Raw genomic sequence first — 21,232 nt, forward strand, 5'->3', positions numbered from 1 at the left:
CAGCTGTTAAAAACCTTTGTATAGGGAATAGAGAAAAATACATATACAGTCAAACTTTTCTATCTCAAAACTGACAAAACTGAAAAAATTTCGAGATGGTTTTTTAATAAGAAAGGAGAAAAGCCAAAAATGGCAAAAAATTTGATTGATAAAAACTAAAAACTACCGTACCATATTTTATTACATACTAATGAAATTATTGGTTTAGTTATGCAATCAATGCTCAATCACACTTGATTATCAGTTTCTTTCACACCGTAGAAAAGCCAGATTTTTGCAAACGAAAAGGACATTTTCTTTTTACTGGCACTGGGATTGGCTCTCGAGATAGTTTTTCAAAAATACCTTGAAACAGAGAGGTGAAAATGCATTGATTTAGTGCCTACAGTAAATGCAAGAATTTTTCCTTTTCTTGAGATATCAAATTTTTTGAGAAATGAGAGTTTGAGAAAGAGAGGTTTTTGGCTATGTCCCAAAAAAAATGCAGTTACATAATACTTTTCACTGCGGCTGAAAATAATTTTAAATTATCTGCTGTTTCTCGATACAATCTATATATTGGCTATCGCTTTTAACATCGCTATGTTTATACCATCAGTATTTAAAAGTTCTACTAGCATAATTACCACACATTATCAAGTGACACCATCTATGGGAATCATTTTTGATTCCCAGGGGTGGCATTGCACCATGGTCTGACCATATTTATCCAAGCCACTGACTTGTTCTGATATATTGTAACACTGGACCTCTTTACCGGGTTATTTCAACACTATTCATTTTGTGCACAAAAAAGCTAATCGAACCAAAGCCAATTTTTTAATGAACCCCAGTCAGTTACTAGATATGATTATACTTAATGCATTTATAACTTCTCAATTATATGGCTAGTGGCTACCAATTATTACCATTTCAAATAAGCATGATTTGTTGCGGGTAGCTTAACAGTACTTTTTTTTAAAGTAAGAACTTGGCGTAACATTTCAGTTGATTAAAAAAGTATTAATAGTGTAAGTATATAGTAACTAAACCGTGTTAGTTAAATCGTATATGAATAAAAACTACCCTTCATGTAAATTCTTCAATTTTAATTTCATTTTTTGGTGAAACAAATTTATTTCACATTTAAAACACTATATTTGTATTAAACCTCTCTAGGGAATTTTAAAATTGAAATAAATTATAATTCTGCATTCCCAAAAAATATTTTAAAACTTCAAATCTCTTCGAAAATTAAGATCATTAAATAAAAAACATTACAACAAAATAATGGATAGATCCTGTGATGTCAACATATGAATATATATAATGAGAAATTAGAATATATATTTATATACATTAAATCTATATATCAATATATGTATATTATATAAAATATCAGTGAAATACAAGCTTTTTTGCTGGTGCATGATTTTTCTAATTTAACTTTTAAAAAACAATGGTTTTTTTGCAACATTTATAAGTTTTCAAACATTTTCAAGGAATAAAACTTCAAATGACAGCTGGATCACAGCGAGTTCGGTGAAAGTGGTGGCAGCTATGAAATGGAGCAGTTTTTTCCTTTTTCACGCTATAGATGCATATGGGGGAAAAAAACTTTATTATATAACTTTTTATAACTCGTGATGCTTATTATCTCATAAATAATAACTTATAAACTCTTAAAATATTATAAACAACAATATATTTTATACATAACACATCTCAATAGTTCATCCACTCTACTAGGCCATTTCAAAAGATTTTCTTAAGCATCAGCAATTTACTGATAAGAGTGGATTCACATCTACAGACACTCAACTCACTGTGTAGTGTCAAACACAGCAAACATTCTTTAACATAAAAATGTATGTCTGCACCTGAGTAGCCATAAGATAGATATGAATACATTCATTGGTTTTATGTTAAATAATGTTTGTCACATCTGTAGATGTGAATCCATCCTAAAAGGGTTCACAAACAGAAATTTAACCAAGCATTACTGACTCGCTATCTCATAGCGGTATCAAACTCTCACAAGAGGGGATTTACTCTTGATGATATATAACACCACTAGCTCATTACTCTCGTGGTGTATGCATCAAGGCTTTTGAATTCAGTGCCGCAGTGATTGTATAACCTCACTTTTCCAACAAGAAGTTATTTTAATTTGCATCAGAGAGGAAGTTTGTGCTTCATATGTGCAAAGCACTGTAAATTTGAAGGCTATGTTCCAATTGATATTTTTAAAAATGATTTGATGAACATACTTTAGTTTCTGAAATGGATATGAAAGTATGAGCAATTGGAAATCACTCATAAAAAATTTAACAGCAAGGAAGAAGTTATATCAACATTTATTTAATTCTGTAATCTTTATTACACAAAATAAATCTCTGCTTTTGTAAAAAAAATTATGATACAAAATTGTTTCTGAAAAAGAGCAGCATATTGTTCAAAGACATAGATCGTTCTTGGTGCTTAGATTAAACTCTTAGCATTCATCTCTGTTCTATCATTTTCTTTGCTTTTTACTGTTTTGCTGTAATAAAATAATTTGTATCATGTAGTTCAAACTGAGGGATGAAAGAATGACAAACGATAAAACAAGAGTTCAAACTTTTCTTTCTTTGACATACTATAATGACTTCTGTGTTTAGAATCAGAGGACTTTTAATAAAAAAAAAGTATTACAGGACTCAAAATAAGACTGAAATCCATTAAAAAATAAAAAAAATGGCAAATGAAAAGCATATTTAAAAACCTTTAAATTGATAGCTAAAAGCCTTTCTAAGAGATTAATAAAATGTTTCTACTCAATGAACTCATACAATCAAAAGCTACAGCTTCAAATACAATCACTGCTTTTAAAACAGTAAAATTAACCTACGATTTTTTTGCTGAATATATATTTCAATGTGAACCAATTTATGAATTTTATTGTACTGTCCATGATTTTTCACTGTTACTTGACTCAGAACTAGAATGTTTTCTCTCTACATGCATTTTATGCACACAAAGGTCAGATTGGGACTTAGGGTTTGAATTGACATCTATGCTTCTCTATCTCACCGAGATTAAAAAAAAAAAAAAAGCAATAGTATTTATGAGATAAAAATACATTTTCAGTTTTAAAAAATCACAGCAAATCATCAGTTATAATAAACAGAATTAGGTTTATGTTAAATTCTTTAAATTTCCATGAGAGCAAATACGATTTGCATTAAAAATGTTCATATGCAAATGATATTAGGAAAGTCAAAAATTACTTGCATTTTATTAATTTTTTTTTAATTTATTGACACAAATATAGGAGTTGATGAACATAACCACAACTAATCTGCGGACAACTTTGTTGATAATAACTCGCCTGTGATTCAGTATTATTTCTCAAGCTTTCAGAATCTTCTTGTCCAGTAATGCAGGTTGACAGGAGTCCTGCTCCTTCTTCATATGAATTGCAATTCTCAAGCCACTTTTTAACTTCTCAATGCATTCAGCCTCTAATTAATTTCCAGTGGTGGTAAGCATTCTGACCCAAAAAATAAAACCACTGCTACTTGTTTTGCTTTCATGCACACTGCTGTCAGAACTACCATGTTCATATTGAAACAAAAGCAAGACGAACAATAATAATATCAAGGTAAAACTTTAATAACCTCATTGCAGCAGTATCAGATCTGAAACTACATATGTGGAAGGCAGTGTGAAAAATCTGAAAATACGTTATGGAGAGAGTGCAGATAATTTCTGACTTTCCACCATGAAATTTATTCATTTATTATAAAAATTAAATACCTTACAATGAAAACCTCATACATTAATTTTTTCCAAAAATTACTTTTTGACATAATTTTAGATTGAGAACATCATATCTCACCTATTAAAGCTTTTGAGAAAAAAAAAACTGGCAACGATTTGCTCCCTATGGGGAAAAAAATTAATCCTTTTTGTGTTATTCAATGAGATGTTGTCCTTTTGTTTGCTCTTCTTGTAAAGTTTGGAATTATGGTTTTCATTATAAAATGATGTTATGCAGTTGTGCGTAGGTAAAATCGCTTCAGTAACTTACCCTGATTGTCTGTCCTTGGCTGGCAGCGATTGCTTCAGCTAAAAGCCTATCTTCTTGTTCCTGTACATCCCTATGGGACAAAACAAATAACAAAAAAAAATTGGGAAAAGGATTTTACTAATTTCAACTATTTTTACTAGCATCACTAGTGATAAAGTGTTAGAGTGGTTCCTTCTAATTTTCACAATATGTTTGGCTTAGACCTAAAAACTAAATAGCTTGAATGCATTAAGTAAAAGAATTCTATGCAACTCTTTACTCTCTGAAACTCTTTTGATTATCACCATTAGACAATGCTCAATACAAACTGCCTATAGATATATGCTGCTTGGGGAATACAATTATTATATTTATATTATTTATTTTTTCTCCTGTGGGCAATACAATGATTCACCTACACACAGGAAATTATGAAAACTGCTATATCTTGTGGTTACAAATCACCTAATAATGTAATTGCAAATTAAAAAGCAGTTATTAAATTGCAATGGATTCTAACAAAACAAAAGCAGTACTTTTACTCTAAAATAAATTTTAAAAAAGATAATTTTCTATAAGCAGAGCAAAACTTTTTTCTATTAATTAAAATTTGTATTGGAAACTTTGCCTGAAACAGAGAAACAATTTAAATTTTCACAAATAATTAAATATCAAAACTTACAATTAATCATGTTGACAATTTTTTTATTAGTTTTATGATGAAAATTCAGCAGTTAGACTTTTATAAACTTAGCACTTTTCAATTGATGACACTAGAAACGAGACGAATATTCGGCTGCTATTCTTTATTTGGCTGAATAATCCTTAGTTTAGTCCCTAAGTACTGATTACCCTAATCAATGCCTATCTGCGGCTCCCAAGAGCAGTTTAATGAAGAATCTTTTCAAAAAAACTGTTGTCAGCAAACAGTTTGAAAACCCCTAACTTAGGTATTTGGGCTAATATCTGTATATATCTAAGCACAACAAACTAATTTTAAAAATTATATTAATTGGAATTTTTCCCATGAATTAAACATTAAGTGATTATATTTTATGGTGTGGTTTATATCCCTTTCCATGAAAGAGGTTATGTCAAGATGAATTTTTAAGATAAGGAAAACGTGACTCTGAAAATAGAATCTTACTGCAATAAGGTAGAAGTGAGCACGAATTACAAAAGTTCACTAACTGAAAGATGTACCTAGACAAGATATGTATTGAGCTACTGAAAGGGGCAAAGAACATCCAAAGACGAGAAATCAGAAAATAAGTCATAAATTTTATGATGAGAGTATATAATGATTGACATTTTGTTATTAGATGTAAATTTGTAAGAAGTGTTGAAAAAGAAATTGATTCGATAAGTAATATTCAAATACAATGTATCATCGTTAAATTTGATTGTCGGTATCATGGCAATAATAACCTTTCAATTACCAGTTTTTTAGTATTTATTTTAATAATAAATTGCATAATTTAAATTCAATATCAAACATTTGAAATTACCATCAATTTTATTTATAATTGTGATGAATTTTAAGGAAATTCAGTATTCAGCCAAAACATTAGGCGAATATTCAGTACTCGACTAAATCACTATTCGTCCCATCCCTAGATAAAACTTTGTATTTGTAAGTTGCTACTTGCACAGCTTCTACATCTGTCAAACAGATGTAATATTTTATTGGGATTGACAAATGTAAAAAATATTTAGATACCAGCCGAATTTCTCAGGAGCCAAGCATGGGTTTTGCTCAAGAAACATGGTCCTAAATCACGGTTTTTTAAACTCTTATGGAACTTTATAACTTCTTCCCATGTTAAAAGATGGAAGGAAATGAAATGAGAAAATTTTGTGTCATCTGATCACCCCAATTTAGCAATTACACACAGAAAATATTAGGTGCCTATACCAATTTTGTATCCCTGGCACCTGGGCCATGCCCTAATATACAGGATGTCTATCGCTACTGTTATCAAAATTAGGTAATTAATCATACATCAGTCTTAGTAGAAATCTCTGATTGCATAAAATTTTTCAAATGTTGTTGGACATCATCTTAGGAATCCCCTTCACCAAAAAATTGCATTATTGTCATAAGCGGGAAGGGAGAGGCAGATAATCCCTCCCCCACCTTCACTATACACACCCTCCTATTCAAAGGGACACATATCCGCTTGTGCCTATTAGGCTGCAAGTTATCACTAGTAAAATATTCTCAGGTGGTGACATGTGAAACAAAACAAAATTCATTGTTTTACCACCAAAACTAGTCTAGAAAAAGTGAATCAAAGTTGAATTACTTGAAAAATGGAAGTCATACTCCAAATTACCTCAAAGAATAATTTTGAAAACAACTCAAAATGATTCTTCAAGGTTATTATAAGTAGTTTACATTATTCATCAGGAAAAAGCACCCTAAAAACTTCTTATTTTATGCCACTAAATAAAGTCTAAAGACAATTATATTGACTATTTCATGTGAATTCTTAAACGGCTCCTTATATCTTGGCTGTAATACGATTTGTTTTCTGATAATTAATTGGCCTGAAATTCACAAAATGTAACATTCTATAATTTTTTTTTAACATGCTGGTGCAGGAAGAATGTTTCACTGAACATGGCATGAAAGACCAGAGAACCAAATAAAAATTTTAATTCTGCAACTTTTTAAGAAATAATTTTTTTGACTTGAAAGGCTTATAAAATAATGTTCACAATATTTGTAACATTTTTTATATCCGACAATAAAATAATGCTAGCACTCAGACAATCTTTACTTAATTCTGCAAAATGAATATATAATAAAAAGAAACATTCTTTAAAAAATTTACCTTGGCCTTTGTGTTCCTGAGGTAGAATTTTCAGTCAGAGATGCCTGCATTGCAATGGCTAATGCTTCATCTTCCGACTAAAAAAGTAAAAGGAATAGTTAAGAACATTCAAAGAAAGCAATGTACATAAATAATTTATCTTCTCAATATATGCACTGAAAAAATGTCACATTATGTGTATACAATAATTCAAGGAATTCCATAGTTCTTCCATAACATAACTAAGAAAAAAATCAATCAAGAAATAAAACTAAAGGCTATTAATAACATTGAGGAACAACATTCTCTGTTGCATGAGATTTTTCAACTGATCTAAGTTAGTTTCTGATCACTGATTTTAAATCTGAAATTAATTTTTCTCTGCAATCTCTAGTTTTTATGCAATTAGATATCATACACAGTGTGAAATCAAGTCCTTAGACCACCCTTTATCTTTTGAAGTATTGGTTATAGAAGCATGCTTTTGACTAGAAAGTTTATACAAATAACATGTCCATCTCAGATATGTCATGTATTTCACTAGAGGCTGTATATGTATCGAGATACAAAATTTAATTTTTTTATACAGTCCCCCCTGTCCTCTAACTTTTAATTAGAAAGACGTTGCCCTGTCTCTTCTGATCATAACAAAAAAAATTCCATGTTTCTAAATGCTATATTCACTGAGATACTCAAAAACAGGAAATTTGGGGGAAAAAAAGTGTTAAATGCGGAAAAATAATTTTACCTGTATTTTTTAAAGTTGTTTTTTCCCAAAATTTCCTCCGTTTTTCCAATTCAAATATCTTAGTGAATATTGCACTTAGAAAGGTAGAATTTTTTTTTTTGTTGGGATCAGAACAGACAAGGCAACACCTTTATATTTAGAAATTGGAGGATGGGTCTCATTGGAAAGTTTCTCCTGGTGTGCTTGTAGGACATGCTAACGGGAAATGCTAGTAGGACATGCTAACAAAAGCTAACGGGAAAAAAATCTCTCGTTTTTTTGTTCTGCTAAACACTTGATGATAGTGGTTTCTGGAATGTCCGGTTTATTGATTGGAATAGCACGGTATGCTCATCGGATGTACAGACCTGAAAATGGTTAACATCCTACTTGGCCAACTGAGAGGATTCACAAAATTTCCATGATTTCTTTGCATGTGGAGCAGCCAAGCTCGAGACAAACACTGGACCCAGAATGAGTGGCCTGTCCATAAAGCTCTGGAAGAAGGCATGACGAACATTGTGAGTGATCCAATTGTCAGCTGAGAGATAATCGTTTTTCCTCCACTTCACCTCAAGCTTGGATTGATGAAGCAGTTTTTCATGGCATTTGAATGTTGATGGTGAATGTTTCGAATATATAGTTTCTTTTCTTCCTGATCTGTCTCTTGAAAAGATCAAAGCAAGTGAGATCTCAAGTTCATGCCCTTGTGCGTGATCCTTAATTTGTCACGAAATGAGAAGTCTGCGTGGATGTCTTTTAAGACAGTTATACCAAATTTTCTTGATAACAGAAAGGCAGATAACTATGAGATTCTGAATGCTGTTGGCTTTTCGTGAGCTCGGGTGCAACATGAGTGTAAAGTTACATTTCTTGTTTAGTCCCCTTGATCAATTCCCCCAAGAATCTTGGCTGCTGTAAAGGGTGAACAGGGAGACATTTTCATCAATATTTCAAGATGATGGAAGTGCGCTACCAAGGCTGCTGGGACAAAAATAGGATGGTGGACAACTGTTGGAGCATCAATTGGGATTTCCATCATAAAGTCCAGAAACGCAAGAATTATACGCTCAAATTCTTGCCTGCAAAGTGCAAAAAAAAATAAATTCAGAAAAAACTAAAAATGTTATTTTGAAAAAAATCTAAAGCTTACGGGAAAAAACGAAATTCAGATTTTAAATCAGCATACTCAAATTAGGTAAGATGAAATGCTTGTATAAAGCAACAAAAATTTGTTCCCCAGTGTAATCAACATAGTTGCCAATTATCATGTCCTATGAAGTGGAGCATTATGTTACCCCAGATGTGTAACATCTTGGCCCACGTTCAGTTTTCTTAACGGCACCAAAATAGCTGTTTAGTACTTAATAATAATCGAAGAAATCAATGTACTTCATAAGTGTAATATATATTCTGGAGTGGGGGAGGTCTGTGTAGTCAAAATTCTGGTTCCTTTCCCGGGGCCTTCACAAAATTCTGAATCTGAAAAACAGATCCTCATAAAATACAAATGAACGAAATCGGAAATTTGGCATCACATTTCTTTTGTAATAAATTAACTAGATTATTTCGCTCTCACAAATGGCCCTATCTACAAAAATAAGGAAATTTTTCACAAAAACGAGACCCTACAAATAAAGTCTGGAGAAACCCCTTATATATTGGAAATTATTGAACTACTATTTGTAAAAATATATATAAGTATTTTGTCCTTCACATAATTTATCATTCTTTTTTTCTGTTTTTTAAAAAAAAACCTTCCAGAACAAAGATTTTTTACTGAACTGTAGAAAAACGGGGGGTCCATTATACTCACTAGTGCAAAAAGAATATAAATTTTCTAGAAATTAAGCACCTTCACTTTTAAAAAATAGTGAAGTTACTCCCCTTTCAAAGAAATTGACTTAAAAACAAAATGTTTCATTTTACTTTTCATTTTTATCTTAAAGATGCAAATAACTATGAAGTGCATTGAGTCCACTCAATGATGTGAAAAACATTTATGAATAAATGCATATACACATACCAGACCACTTTGGTAAGTACTGAGAGCATCACCAAGAGAATTCATACTCAGATTACCAGGCTTGTTATGGGAACTTGGTTTATGCTGTAAATTGGGACTGTTCTTTCCATGATAATTTCTGGCATTTTGAGTCCTTGCTATTGCTGCTGCTCTAAAATGAAAAATATATTTTCAATAAACATAAACAAAAACAGTACAGACACATATGGAGATAATGGAAATCCTCGTATTTTGTTTATTTAAGAAAAAAGATAATAAAACTCTCTTTTTAGAACTAAAATTCAGTTTCTACACTTATACAAGCATATACATCACCAAAAGAAATAAAACTTTTGGTTGCATGGCTCACTTTACATACTAGAGGCACAAAAACATGACTGGAGGATAGACAAGGAAATATTCAGTGTAGAAAAGCTAAAAAATACACAAATCAAAACACCATACAGCTGTTTCCAGGCTAATGTGAGCTCTTCAGCTAAAATGATGGTGGAGGAGAAAACTGAACTGTTCACTCCAATAATTATTTCATTTTTCATTCAACCAAGCAGTTCTCTACTAAAATAGACCATTTTCTTTTCCTTTATTTTTTCCATTGAAAAAGAGGCTATTATCAGCATCAAAACAGGCATGCAATATTATTTTTATGATGATTTGTTTGTTTTGAGCTTTCCTGCATCAGGTATTCCTTCATCTATCTGCTCAAAAGGTTTTTTTTTTTACACGTGGATGTACAGTCTTACTGCACTGTACTTACCCAGCAGGCGTCAGTGCATTTCTGTCCCCTCTGACTGGTTGGCAGTCATGATCAGCTTGATGACGATGCTTAAGACAGTAGTTCTTCACACAGAAATTACATTTCACTGGCATAAGCTACAGAAATCATAAAATATTTTACTTATATATAATGTGTTTGTATTGTTACATTTACTTACACCTTTAAACATGTGCACATTAAGTTAACCGAAATGAGTATAAAAGTGCAATTTCTGCTCATTTAGCCATGCAAAATACAGTGAGACTGTTTCATTAAATTTTTTGACCATGCACGCAAATAAATCGTCCACTAAATTACACAAATATATCTTTCTATGTATAAATTTCTGATAAAAGCACAAGTTTTACTTGTTTTGTGCAAGCAAGTAGACAAAAAAATGAATAAAAAATTTTGCTACCTATTTAAAAAGTGTAATTTACATTATGTTTCAAGATTTCGCACTGAGAATATACATTCAGTTAAGTGATTCCCCCAACTAAAACGATAGGCCTATCAATTTTTATTTTATAATGTTTTTTGGGAACTCTGTGGAACTGAAAAAATTATTCAGTTCATTATTTCTTTGGATATCCAATCATACAAGTCTGATTACAAATGTACAGCCTCGATTATCCAAGTGCACATTAACCAGCCACGGTAATTTCAATTTCATCCAAAAGTTGATGCTTGGGAAAAGCTAGATTAATTTAATCTGATATAAAATTTCCTATACCTAATAATAAATAATTTGACAGGTAAATTAAATGGAAACAATAACTCAATTTGGTTATGTAGATAGTTAACATCAAGTGTGTAGATTCTATTTATTTTAATTTTTATTTTTGTCTAGCTTTTTCTCTCTCTTCTATATTATTAAAAATTTGTCATTGAATTAACATAAAAAAAAACCATAGCATGAAATTCTCTTATATCAGCTTTTGGTTCCCATATTTCACTTTTTAATTTAATTAATAAATATATTTACACCTATTGGGCTGATATACTTCGTTCTTTTTATCTTTCTTTCAGGTCAAAAGAAATGAGAAGATTTATGTGTGTTCCAAGAACAGAGATGCCATAGGGTCGAGAGCATTTTACTAGCTTTTAGCTACTGCTCTCTTCCATGTCTCAGCTTTCTTCATCACATTATGAATTAACTGTTCCACCGTGTACATTCAAATATTTTTTCTTTCTCTTGCATTTTCTTTCAAATATTGTAAAATATGTAATTTAATTGTAAACTGTAATTTGTATAGTATCATCGTAATTGACTGGGACAAATAAATTATGTTGTGTTATATAACCATGGAAATAAGTGTAATTTTATGCAATCGATTTTTTTTGCATGGATAACGTGATATATATGGCATCCATAATTAAAATACCCTATTTTAAAGTAGCCCACAGGCGAAACCAGTCATCAGAAAAGTGTGAAATTATGTGGACTGCATGAAATGATGGGAATTTGTTTCGGGGGAAAAATTAATTGCACATGTCGCCACCAGAGGGCATTTCACTTTGAATACCTGTAGTAAACATATAAATTCATGTGATGTCACGCAGCAGCTGTTATAAAACCTAGAAACATTCGTGAAGCTCTTGTTTTTCAATGTGTTTGATGCTCACAATGACGATAAGTTTACGAGATCACGCTTTCTTAGTCAAATTGTTTTACCAAAAAAGCAATTCCACAGTAACTGCTCTATGGAAATATCAGACTTGGAAGAGAATTCCAAAAGGTCCAATGAATGTTAAAAACCTTTGGAGTATGATAACAAAATTTGAAACCACAGGATCGTTGGCTGTTCGTCCTGGAAGAGGAAGAAAACCCATTTCTACAGTCTATGTTCAACTGTCCATAAGATCATGCGGAAAAAATATCCTCCGATATTATCCATAGAAACTTTCACTTGTGCAGCAGTTGCTGCCACATGATTATGACGCTCGACTCCAGTTCTCACTGGAGTTTCTAGCTCATGTTGAGTTGAGGTCGATTCAGAATGCTTTGGAATATCCTCAGGACAGACGAAGCACATTTTCACTTGGATGGTGCAGTCAATACTCACAACTGCTGAATTTGGGAACCAAAAACTCTGCACGTTATCTTAGAGGTTCCGTTGCATTCGCCAAAAGTGGCATGGTATGGTGTGGATTTAATGGTCTGCATCATTTATTCTCTGTCCTTACTTCTATGAGGAGTTACATTCTACAGGTCCAGTGGCATGTTTGATCACCAGGAAGTGATATGCATTGCTGTTATAGAACAAAATTGTTCCAGCTCTGCAAGCACATCACTGCCTTGCAGACACAATCTTTATGCAAGACGGAGCTCCTCCACACATTGCAATGTGTGTTAAGAATGTTCTTAAAACACATTTTACAGAAGAACCAGAACTTCTTTAATCTATGGCTTCCCTGATCCCGGACATTAATCCATAAGATTTTTGGCTTTGGGGGCATTTGAAACATCCGGTGAGTCGTGACAATCCAAGAACTTCACCTGACCTTTAAGGCAGTATTTCAGCCACGTGCTGAACATTTTCCAGCACACACTTCAGTCAGTTGTGGAACATGCCATCTTACAATTTCACATGGTATCTGAAAATAATGGTGAACATGTTATGTTGCAGTAACAATTGTAAAAGTGTTTAACAATTGTGAAAATTGTAAATGCTTGCCTAAAAATGTGTTATTTCTTAATAAAACACCCTCTGGTAGCGCCATGTGCAACTAATTTTTTCCCCCTGAAACAAATTAACATCATTTCATGAAGTCCTCCACAAAATTTTATAATTCTCTGATGACTAGTTTTGTCTGTATAGGCTACTTTAAAATAGGATCTTTTAATTATGGAGAGATATACTGTATATATACAATGGATAGTCATTTCAAAAGTATGTGAATACCTTCACTTTTTGCAATTTTATTTTGCTTTCAGTTTTTTGTTTTCAATCCTGGCGGTTTAATCATTTTTTCTATTGGGCAGTTATTCATATTTTCCTTCCCTACCATTAGCGCGGATAATCTAGGTTCTACAGCATTTCATAGGGTTTTTTTTTTAATTTTGCAGAATGCAGACCTACTATTCTCATTCATCTATTAAGTTTTCTAGATAGGTATCACAATCGCCACCTTGATGAAAAAATAGCGACCGCCAAGAATTAAATTTTAATTGAATGAATGCCTCAAGAATATCTTGGAATGCCTCAACCAGTGCACAGACTTCACTGATCACTTGTTCATCATGTGTGCATGCTCAATTAATTAGCAAGAAAAATTTATCATTTGATGAAAATTGTTCAATTTTATTTCATAATTTATAAGGTATACTGACTTATTTGTCGATAAGTAGATTCATGAATTTACTAATGTGGAACAGTAGAATTTTCATCCCTGATACATGCAACCAAGAAAAGTACAGAAAATTGTAGGTATTGCTAAAAGTAATTTTCTTTTCTTCCCCATACCCTTTGAGCATGATTAACAATAATACAAGCCATATTGAAAAAAAAAGTGGGGGGGGGGCGATTACCTCTTTCTGCTTGCAGCCTCTGACAGAGCACCGGTTTGTATAGATCTGAAAGAAAAAAAATCAGAAATACAAGCTTTCTCACCAAGACAAACAATTTGGTAAACATAGCCACATGTCCACTGCACAATTTAATTTAGTCATTTTTGTCGCAACACAGTTATTTTCTGCACATGAGGGCTAATTAGACTGAGACCTACAATTTATTGCCGAATCAGAACGGGAGGCTTGTTTTTATACTCAGAGAGGTTAGTGCACTAACTCCTCGATGGGGGACTCCCTGCAGTAGCAATTTTTTCTGCGGTCATGATGCCATTTCTTTTGTATTACTGTGTCAGGAAAGTTTTCTGACAAGAATATAATAACCGGATATCAAACTCGCGACACCTCTAAACATCCTTTGGTACTTTAGGCAAGTACCTTATCGACCTGGGCTACCATGCTCCATTTATACAGGTGAGGCAGAAAGTCTGTATAAAAACTTTTTGAAAGAAATTATTTAAAAACATCAGATTAAGATATGGTTGGTTAAGTAGGTATTAGTATAGAGCAGGGGTACACAACCTCCAGCTTGAAAGCCAAATGCAGCCTGCCGAGGGGTTCCATCCAGCCTCTGAAAGTCGCAGTACTATAGAAATATCAATACACCCAATACAATAAATACCAAGGCTGATAATATTTCCTTCATAAAAATACAAGATAACCCAAAAAAAACTTGTCAAGGCAAGTAAAGTTATTTACAGCCAAAAAATTTGTCAAGTAAAAATATTATTTATAGCTGAAAAACTTTGTCAAGTAAAAATGTTATTTATAGATGAAAAAATTGTCAAAGGCAATTTAGAGTTGCCAATTGTAGCCAAAAAAAATTATCAAAGCAAGTTGAGTCACTAATAACAGTCAAAAAAAATTTTCAAAGGCAAGTAAGGTACCAATAATAGCCAAAAAAATTGTCAAAATGCAAGTAAAGTTGCCAACTATTGCTGAAAAATCATCAATCGCAGAAAAGGATGGATGCTACAAGTCAAAATTTAATTCAGCAAAAAAACATATATGCTTGAAAAATATGTGAGACGAATATATTTATATGACTATAATTAATTATGATACAGTCATAATTATCAGAAATTAATATCATTAATTTATAAATCATGAAAATAATCTTAATTCTTGATTTCAAAAATTCAACTGGGTCATTAAAAATATGTTAAAAAAGGTACATTTTAAAAAGACATTTTGAATGCAATATCATGAGAAAATCCCACAAAATACGGGCATTTGGTCACACCTTATACACACGTTTCTGGCGCACTAGTGGCAGAAATGCTGCATATTTTGCCTGCGGACTGAAAAGGTTGTGTACTCCTAATATAGAGGAAGTGGGGTTTTTGTATTTTGCTTTTTTTTTTGCTTTTTTTCACAGAAAAAAAAAATAGTGGTAGCCGTTTATCAAGACAACTACCAATTGGAAATAGGAGAAAACTAGCCAACCAAAAAGAAAAAATGGCTACTCGGAAAAAATAGCTGTCAAAATAACATGGTTACCACTTGAATCATAAGCATGAAAAGGAATATCAGACTACCATTGATTTGACAAAAAAAACTCCTGCAATTTTAAAAAGGTGTACTCTGATTATAGTCCCGATAACAAACCAATACTAAAAAACTAGCTGCAAAAATATACATGGTGTGGACGTAGAAAAGATAGCAGATAAATACACTGACAATGAAAATGACATTCTGTGTTTATTGTGGTTCACATTATATCACAAATTATTTGACTACCTCCAGCGCAAAGTATATCCACTTTTATTAAGAAAAAGACCTGCAACTGTAGAGAACAGCATATTTGGGTGAATGCTACTTCACAATGATAGCCATTTTTCAATTTTAACAATGAGGTAGGAATTAATTAAAATACTCAGTATGAAACCCAAGATTATGTGGATCAAAATAATCATACAGATACACAAGCAATTATATTAAATAAAATCCACAATACACAGACCCGTACTCAGTTAGAGACCAGCATATAAGAGCCTCTTATGATTCTGTACAGTCAAATATTTCATAGCTACATAAAAACCAATCTCGAAAAATTAGTCAGTTAGAGACCAGCATATAAGAGCCTCTTATGATTCTGTACAGTCAAATATTTTATAGCTACATAAAAACCAATCTCGAAAAATCTTTTTTTAAAAACATTGCCACAACTGCCCATATACTACAATATACTGCATATACTTGAACACAGCCATAACAATATAGCTTAGCATGCCTTTTATAAAATATATGTAAATACAAATGATTACCTATGCATGCACTGTTCCTTACCTTCCTCTTACTCACAGCAGGGTCAGACATACAATCATTGTCAATGTGCTGCCCAACAGCTATATCAGGAGGTTCACTTCGTTTACTCGGAACTGGTTTATTGCACAAAGGACAGACAGGAACTTGAATGTCTTTCTGGTATGCCTTCTCGCAACTGTGTTTCGCATACTGTATGTGATCCTTGCTATATCATAAAATGTAAAATAAAAACCTTTTCAGAGCAAAACAGCACACCATAAAAGTGTTCATGTAGGTATATATGACATATTATACCTACATGAATATTACGATAAATGTGATAAATCTGGTTATTATACATAGTTTCCTGGCATTTTGGGAAGTTTAATAAATTACCCTAAATTAATTGGTGAATATGCATAGTACCCAAGCATCGTTAGTGAATTTGGCAAATTTCCCTAAATTAATCACTTTATATACAACTGGCCATTATGTACAATACCCAAGCATTGCATCATTGGTAAACATGATAAATTATAATACATGATATACTGTCAAGATAATTCATATATGTATGTAAGATTTTTAGTTAGTCATAACTTTGCATTGACTATGAATTGAATACTACTCGCATTTTTTTTCTTTTGCCAAAGAAATTTCCATTGCTTCAAGAGTGTCCATGCAAATTTTCAAATCATTCTGACTAGTACTTATTATATAGTTTGGAATCAAAACTTTAATTATAATCACCCTGTATATAGCTGATTATTTTTCATAAATCTGTTTCTACTATACAGTAGAACCTTGATTAACTGGGCTTAACCATGAAAGAATGAAAAACTATTGAATATTAAGACTGGGTGATATACAGTGCGAGATGTGCTACTTCTTATGGGGAAAGAAAATTAAAATGTGGGTGAGGTAACGTAACTACTATGGTACACTGGTCTTTGTCCTTTAGGGACAGCTGGTGTCTTTATTGGATTATAGGACCACCTGCCCCTAGCATGACGGCGTCACTACTGTTACTGCTTCTTTGTGAAGGTAAAAAGCAAAGCAAAAAAAAAAATCCTGTGAGGTAATACACCATTACATTTAGATGCGAGATGCAATCCTTATTAATGAATTTGCTAAAGATAGAGCTTCACAATTTAGCCAAAGGTTAGAAAATGTGGTAAGAATGAGACTGATGTGATTTTGGCTTCTGTATATAACTTTAAATAACTAAGATACTTCATATGAAAAAAAAATATATATATTCAGGCCACTTTTATGAGAGTTTTTGGAAAAAACCACTTATATCATCTAAAGATATACCATCTGAATGTACCCCAAGAGTATAAAATGTGGTAAGAATGAAAAATTTTGGCTGGTAATGAACCAATATGATATTTTTCAAGGAAAATAATTATATTCAGGCCACTTCTTTTATTTGATTTTTTGAAAAAAAACCATTTGGTTTAAACCAAACAACCCTGCTAGGCACTTATGTTAAACAAAGAATAAATACTTAATATGACTGTAAAATAATTTTATACTCTCTACAGAATTATTTTGGGAAAAATATTATATGTCTGTTTTGTTCTTTTTAATATAAAATATATAATTTTTGAACAGAGCATAGCGTAAACGCTGAAGGAAAAACTATGGAATGATTCGATATTCTTCAATTCAAGATGATTTTCAACCTTCCAAAATTTCTTCATCTGCTTATATGTGTATTTTTTGATAATAACATCTGTTATACTCCTTTTTTTATAACAAATAAGTGTTTACATATACGGCGTGAAAGAACTTTTTAATGTTGATTTTTGTTAACTTTGATTTACCTAGATAATCAATGATACTTAAAATGATACCCTTATTGTGAATAACATTAGAATGTATCTAGCAATCAAAATACTAAATTTTAGAACTATAATGTAAAATGTCCTTTAATTTGATACTGTATAGCAGCGGTTCTCAACCAGTGCTCCGCAGAGCCCTTGGGGCTCCGCGGCGACTCGAGGAAAATAAAATGAATCAGTAAATTTGATAGATAAATAAATAAGAGAGGCCTACAAGGTTCTGCCATAAAAATTATGTACAAAAAAGGGCTCCTTGAGTCAAACAGTGCTCCGCCACAGAAATTATATACTGAACAGGGCTCTGCTAGTCAAAAAAGGTTGAGAACCACTGTTGTATAGGATGCTTAAGAAACCCTTACAGCTTATTCTCAGTGCAAAAGTAAGAATGACAAAGTTTGATATGGTCATGGCTGAAGTACACCTTTTCCATGCCCCACAGCAAACTTTTCCTTGGGGGTCCTTCTTGAAAGGATTATTATTATTATTATGCAAAATAAGTATAACATTTTTGCCCCCCCCCCCTCCCCCTTCCATTTGGCTCGGGCCTAGTTGTCCCAGCCTAGTTACAGCCCTGGATATGGTATATCTACTAGCATTTATATACCACAATGGTTTTTCAATTGAAGCTGTATCGTTCCATTGTATTACACCTGAAAAACAATGCTTTGGGTATCGTAATTCCAAATATCATTTTAATCTACATACAAGTAAGTTTTTTGTTAATTAACACATCAACCAGGTTAAATAAAACAATTTGATAACACTGGCACTAAGTTTTTGACTGTTTTAATACTGAGTTTCCGAGATAAAGCACCTAACCCTGATTCCTCTTTTTTTTTTTTTTTTGTCGAAAAATTATATAAACTGTAATTGATATGTTGTTTTTATTATTGTATTAAATTAGTGTATAAAATGTAATACACAATTTTAATACCAAATTTTTTTGGCAAAGTAGGTCTCCAAAAGTAAGTTATATTATTTGTCCAAAATATTATCCAAAAGTATTTATTCATCTAGGTTTTTCACGGTTTAAACAAGTTTACGACGTCAAAACCACGTATAAACAGTTCGAAAAAATGAAAAACTAAGTAGGCCTATATAACCACACTTACCAAAATATTTGAGAGCAGGCATCACACTTCATAGGCAAGAAATCTGAAAGCATGAAAAACATGTGCAATTAGTATCAAAATTATGTGTTAATATCAGGCCTTATGTATTTAAAAGAAAACTCATGATCGCAGCACAGGCAGAATAGCAATAGCACTCACACCATCATAGCCCCCTACATCCTGGAGCTAGGCTTATGGAATGGAATCTTCCACGAGCCTTCACAGGATGAATACAAAAGAAATATTGTATTCATCTCATTCATTGTTTTTATCTATATAATAAAAAAATCCAATTTGGAATAATATACTCATGGTTCATAGTCATATACCATCATTTCCTTCTCCTCACAAAAATCATACTTACAGCTCTACCAATGAGAAATTATTTAAATTTCATACAGCCAGTGAACAAGTTATTCAGTTTTTACATTGCCTCTATAATACAAGCTTTGACACGGCTCTTACACAGTCGACGCTAGTTATAATGACCCCCCTCACTCCCTAGAAAACAGACATTACATTGAGAGGTCATTATATTGAAATGAAAACATATAGGGTAGTCATTATAATGGTATACTCACTGTAACATGGGGTTGTTATAATGAGTGTCGATTGTACTATCCTCAAAGGAAATTATCAAGCTTTAAGAAGCCATTATAGATGTTAATTAGCTTTTACGACTTAAGTCTCAAGTACACTGGGTGAGTTCACTAGCTACTTACTTGCGGTTTTGCTCGCTTCTACTAAAATCGCTCTGTAATAACGTTATGTCGTATAAACTTGCCGCTCTCTGATAGTGCGAGGGAAGTTGATGGGTGGGGCTACTTTTCTCGATACTTGCTGGCATTTGTTATCTCCCAGATGCAATACGGGTGTGCAGGGGCGTAGCCAGAAATTTCGTTTGGGGGGGGGGGGAACACTTTCATTTCGGGGGGGACCAAAGTGACAGAACAATGGATTTGGCCATCTTTTTCCCTTTTTTCGGTCATTTCCTCACATTTCGGGGGGGGGGGACCAGACCCCCAAGTCCCCTCCCCTCGCGGGTGTGCCAATTTTTTTCCCCCCTCACTTTGAGTCACAACAAAAGAAAAAGACCACAATAAAGAAAAGGAAGGGGGGAAAGAAAATGAGTTGCTAGCTCATATACAGTAAAACTTCTCTTTTATGGACACCAACAGGACAAAAAAAAATCTGCCCATAAAAGAGGGGATTTGAAATTGATAATTTTGTTATGCAATGGGAAATTATTAGGCTTATTTGGCTGCAAAAGAGGGCTGATTGTTAAGAGGGGTTTTACTGTAGTGAGCGATTTTATCAGTCATTGATTATTGCTACGCTGGTTAAAACATGTTTGCTCACCAGAGAATAGCTAGTAAATTCGCCCAATGTAACTGAGCCTTTACTTTACAAAAAAACTGTCCAGCTATTACATTTTCCTCAAAGAAATTTTCATACTTTTTATACAGCCAATGAAGAAATAATTAAGCTTTCATATGGCACGTAAAAGTAATCCTGGTGAAACATTGCCCTCAAGCCAAGAAATTTGTACACAATAGGGGCTACATACCAAGTAGAAAATCTTGGATATATGAAGTCAATCCACTTATTGCTTATATATTTTTTAAATTTCAAAGTGAACACGGATTACAATTTTTCTTATAATTAAAATAATAATTTTTAAATTTAAATAACTTCATAATTTCAAAGTAAATAATATAAATTAGAATAATTATCAATAAATATTACTAAAAAAAACGTGTAATGAAAAACTCAATGGGAAAATATTACCTAATCTGTTGCACGAACTTTCGTGGCAGTTGTCTCCTAAATCTGGGAACTCCATGACCAACTGTAGGGACACTGCAACAGCGAGAGATCGACAGGTAACCGAGTTACTTTTTGCACAAACGACGTTCAACTACGTTATGACCTGGATTTTTGCACAGTCATGAAGATGAATAGGCATTATTTATTATTACATCAGAATGAGCGCGTCGATTGGCAATCGATGTGTTTATTGACAATCGTGTGTTTCCCAACTGGACGCAGATGAATACTTGGACCTTCCGCTTTTGTATTTTTTCCAAAGCGGCTAGAGATTG

General features: G+C 32.6%; 1 protein-coding gene across 2 annotated transcripts; it reads right to left on the minus strand.

Moving 5' to 3' along the window:
- Positions 1-1,406: 1,406 nt before the first annotated feature.
- On the minus strand, positions 1,407-21,180 carry LOC149088509 (AN1-type zinc finger protein 2A). 2 transcript variants are annotated; one of them, XM_089247998.1, is made up of 9 exons: positions 20,919-21,152; positions 19,131-19,173; positions 16,214-16,397; positions 13,886-13,930; positions 10,354-10,469; positions 9,600-9,750; positions 6,868-6,944; positions 4,052-4,121; positions 1,407-1,570 (listed from the first exon to the last, which is right to left on the minus strand). In XM_089247998.1, the coding sequence occupies exons 1-9, from the start codon at positions 20,971-20,973 to the stop codon at positions 1,538-1,540; spliced, it is 774 nt and encodes a 257-aa protein (XP_089104124.1). In that variant the 5' UTR covers positions 20,974-21,152; the 3' UTR covers positions 1,407-1,537. The 2 variants fall into 2 exon arrangements, with proteins under 2 accessions (XP_089104124.1, XP_089104128.1); XM_089248002.1 differs by lacking the exon at positions 1,407-1,570 and adding an exon at positions 2,319-2,521 and having other exon boundaries at positions 20,919-21,180.
- Positions 21,181-21,232: the final 52 nt, after the last annotated feature.

The sequence above is a fragment of the Pholcus phalangioides genome, unplaced genomic scaffold, assembly GCF_987345545.1.
Source record: "Pholcus phalangioides strain wild (caught in Gottingen) unplaced genomic scaffold, Ppha-v1.0 ptg000003l_1, whole genome shotgun sequence".
NCBI classification, from domain to species: domain Eukaryota; kingdom Metazoa; phylum Arthropoda; class Arachnida; order Araneae; family Pholcidae; genus Pholcus; species Pholcus phalangioides.

Coding starts and splice junctions, on each gene's coding strand:
- LOC149088509 (XM_089247998.1), bottom strand. CDS start 20,973: ATGGAGTTCCCAGATTTAGGAGACAACTGCCACGAAAGTTCGTGCAAC. Junction 10,470..13,885: donor GAGGCTGCAAGCAGAAAGAG/GTAATCGCCCCC, acceptor TGATTTCTGTAG/CTTATGCCAGTGAAATGTAA. Junction 9,751..10,353: donor AATGCACTGACGCCTGCTGG/GTAAGTACAGTG, acceptor TTTTCATTTTAG/AGCAGCAGCAATAGCAAGGA.